The following is a 2,500-nucleotide window of genomic DNA, read 5'->3' as shown; positions in this document are numbered from 1 at the left end:
GTCCTCCGGTGCCACCTACAGCAGAGAGATATAGAGGTGACTTTTATTTGCTTGGTCTTTTATTGGTCATGAAATATGTCCTGAAAATTGTGAAGGAGCAGACACCTACGTCAGGGGAGAGAAACAGAACAAAAGAAAAAAGCCTTTGTGGGAATGAGGGAGACTGTTCTGCTACTCAGGTCCTCTGGTCACCACATTCCTGCTTTGGAGGCTGACCTCTGGGGGCGTTCTTCAGGGACCCCACCTTTGCCGCTGCCTGAAGGATGGTGCACACTGCTTGAATGAGTGCATTTTGCTTGCTTGGGTTTTAACCCAGCTGTCTTTGCTGTGGTCTTCATTGTTGGAGAAAACCCCAAGCCAGAGAGCTGAGTCAGGTGATCCTCATGCACCCTGTCCGTCCTAACTCATGGGCTCTTCTGCTTTCTTAGGTCCTTCTGCTGCTCACTGATGTGACGGAGCTCCCACCATTCCCTCGCCCTCTGTTATCTGCACCCTGAACCACTGTTTTGCCACAGCGTTGGCATTGGGATATTTTATCCAAGGCGGAGGCCATGAACATTGAGAAAGCCATTGCAGATGGGAACTTGCCAGAGGTGGTCTCTGCCATCAGGGAGACTGTGAAGATAATGTCCAGGACACCAGTCAACATTGCTGTGACAGGAGACTCTGGCAATGGCATGTCTAGCTTCATCAATGCACTTCGGAACATAGGACATGAGGGGGAAGACTCGGCTCCTGTTGGGGTGGTAAAGACTACCCACACATGTGCCTCCTATTTATCTCCCCACTTTCCAAACGTGGTGCTGTGGGACTTGCCTGGCACAGGGTGTGCCACTGACAGCCTGGAGAACTATCTGATGGAAATGCAGTTCAGCCGCTATGACTTCTTCATCATCATTGCATCTGAACAGTTCAGCGTGAGTCATGTAATGCTTGCCAAAACCATTGAGGACATGAGAAAAAAGTTCTACATTGTCTGGACCAAGCTGGACATGGTCCTCAGCACAAGTGCCCTCACAGAAGGGCAGCTACGTCAGAGTATCATAGAAAATATTCTGGAAAATCTTCAGAAGAAGCAGGTATGTGAACCCCCTATATTTCTGGTCTCCAGCCTTGAACCTTTATTGCATGACTTCCCAAAGCTTAGAGACATGTTGAGAACAGATCTCATAAAAATTAGGTGCCATGACCTCCTTCAAAAGCTGTCCCACACCTGTGAGATGGTCATTAATGACAAAGTGACCTCCCTGCAAAAGAAAATAACCACACAGTCTTTCCAGGATGCCTGTGGCATCTCAGATGCAGATGATTTGGCTGTGTGTCTGAATGCCTACCAGTCGTTCTTTGGCGTGGATGATGAATCTCTCTGGCAGGTGGCACAAAGAATGGGGAGGATATTCACAGACTACATGAACATCATGAAGCCTCGTGATGTGCAAGTTCTCAGCAAAAGGGATTGGAAAATGACTTGCATGACTTGTGCGGTCATGAAGGCATTCCTCAGTCTCCTGAGCTACATCCCATGGCTAGGTGACTATATCATCTGCTACTTCAGAGGAATGAAACACAGGCTCTTACTTGCCATAGTTGCTGAGGACACAAAGACTATCCTAAGGAAAGTCCTGGAAGACTCCATCATCCCACAGTGAAAGCCAACTTGGGAGAAGTCTAGCAGGCTCTAAGGTAACACTAGGGAGTTCTCTTCGCAATAGGGTACACTTTCCTCCACTCTAATCAGTTAATATTTTCTATTTCTTAGTCTTATGCATTCCCTGAAATGAATTACGAAATTTGCTTAACTTCCTAGCACAAATGAGGGTACAGTTCATGGGAGGTTGCAGCAAACAATTGTTGAACTTATTAAATCAGTTTCCTGGACCCACAGTATGGGAATTATGCTTTCAGTTGCAAAGTGGCAGGTATATCCAGAACTGGATCTTTCCCCCTGCTTCGTTAAAGTTAACATCATTCTTCTTCATTAAACCTTTTGATAGGTAGTTAGTTAGGAAAGGTTCTCCTGGGAAGGAGGACAATGGTGGGGCCATTCGGCCTCCATCTTGGTGCCTCCCACCTTCATTTAAAAACAAAATTTCTTTTTTTTTTTTGAGACAGAGTTTTTCTCTCACCCTGGGTAGAGTGTTGTGGCATCATAACTCACATTAATGTTAAATACTTGGGCTTGAGCAATCCTTTTGGCTCAGCCTCTGATGTTACTGGACTACAAGTGTGTACCACCACTCCTGACTAGTTTTTCTATTTTTAGTAGAGATGGGGTCTCACTCTTGCTCAGGCTAGTCTTGAACTCCTGAGCTCAGGAAATCCACTTGTCTTGGCCTCCCAGGGTGCTAGTGAGAACACATGTGGTGGAAATAAGATGGAGCTCGTCAGGCTAGGGCCATCATGACAAATCTGGTCTGGTCGGTTTAGGTCCTACCTGACCTTCACCTTGTGTGTCTCATTCTTGTTATTTTGAAGATTCAGCTCTAACCTAAAAGTATAT

The 2,500-nt window shown here is 46.2% G+C and overlaps 1 protein-coding gene across 5 annotated transcripts in view; it reads left to right on the top strand.

The window, feature by feature from the left end:
* IRGM (immunity related GTPase M) overlaps positions 1 to 2,500 on the top strand; it is a 39,466-nt gene that overhangs the window by 5,717 nt on the left and 31,249 nt on the right. For 4 of the 5 annotated variants that reach the window (XR_002774774.1, XM_023516724.1, XM_023516722.1 and 1 more), the window contains exon 3: positions 429 to 1,683. Coding sequence is in view for 4 of the 5 variants with exons in the window: in XM_023516724.1 (XP_023372492.1) it covers positions 552 to 1,649 (1,098 nt within the window). In the remaining variant the exon portion in view is untranslated. Of the gene's footprint in view, positions 1 to 428; positions 1,911 to 2,500 lie in introns of those variants that run through there. The other variant, XM_023516715.1, reaches the window with a different exon arrangement.

The sequence above is a fragment of the Otolemur garnettii genome, unplaced genomic scaffold (assembly GCF_000181295.1).
Source record: "Otolemur garnettii isolate 467f Iridium unplaced genomic scaffold, OtoGar3 scaffold00003, whole genome shotgun sequence".
In the NCBI taxonomy this organism is placed as follows: Eukaryota; Metazoa; Chordata; class Mammalia; order Primates; family Galagidae; genus Otolemur; species Otolemur garnettii.
Note: the sequence above shows the minus strand (reverse complement) of the source record. Positions and strands in the feature narration are given on the sequence as shown.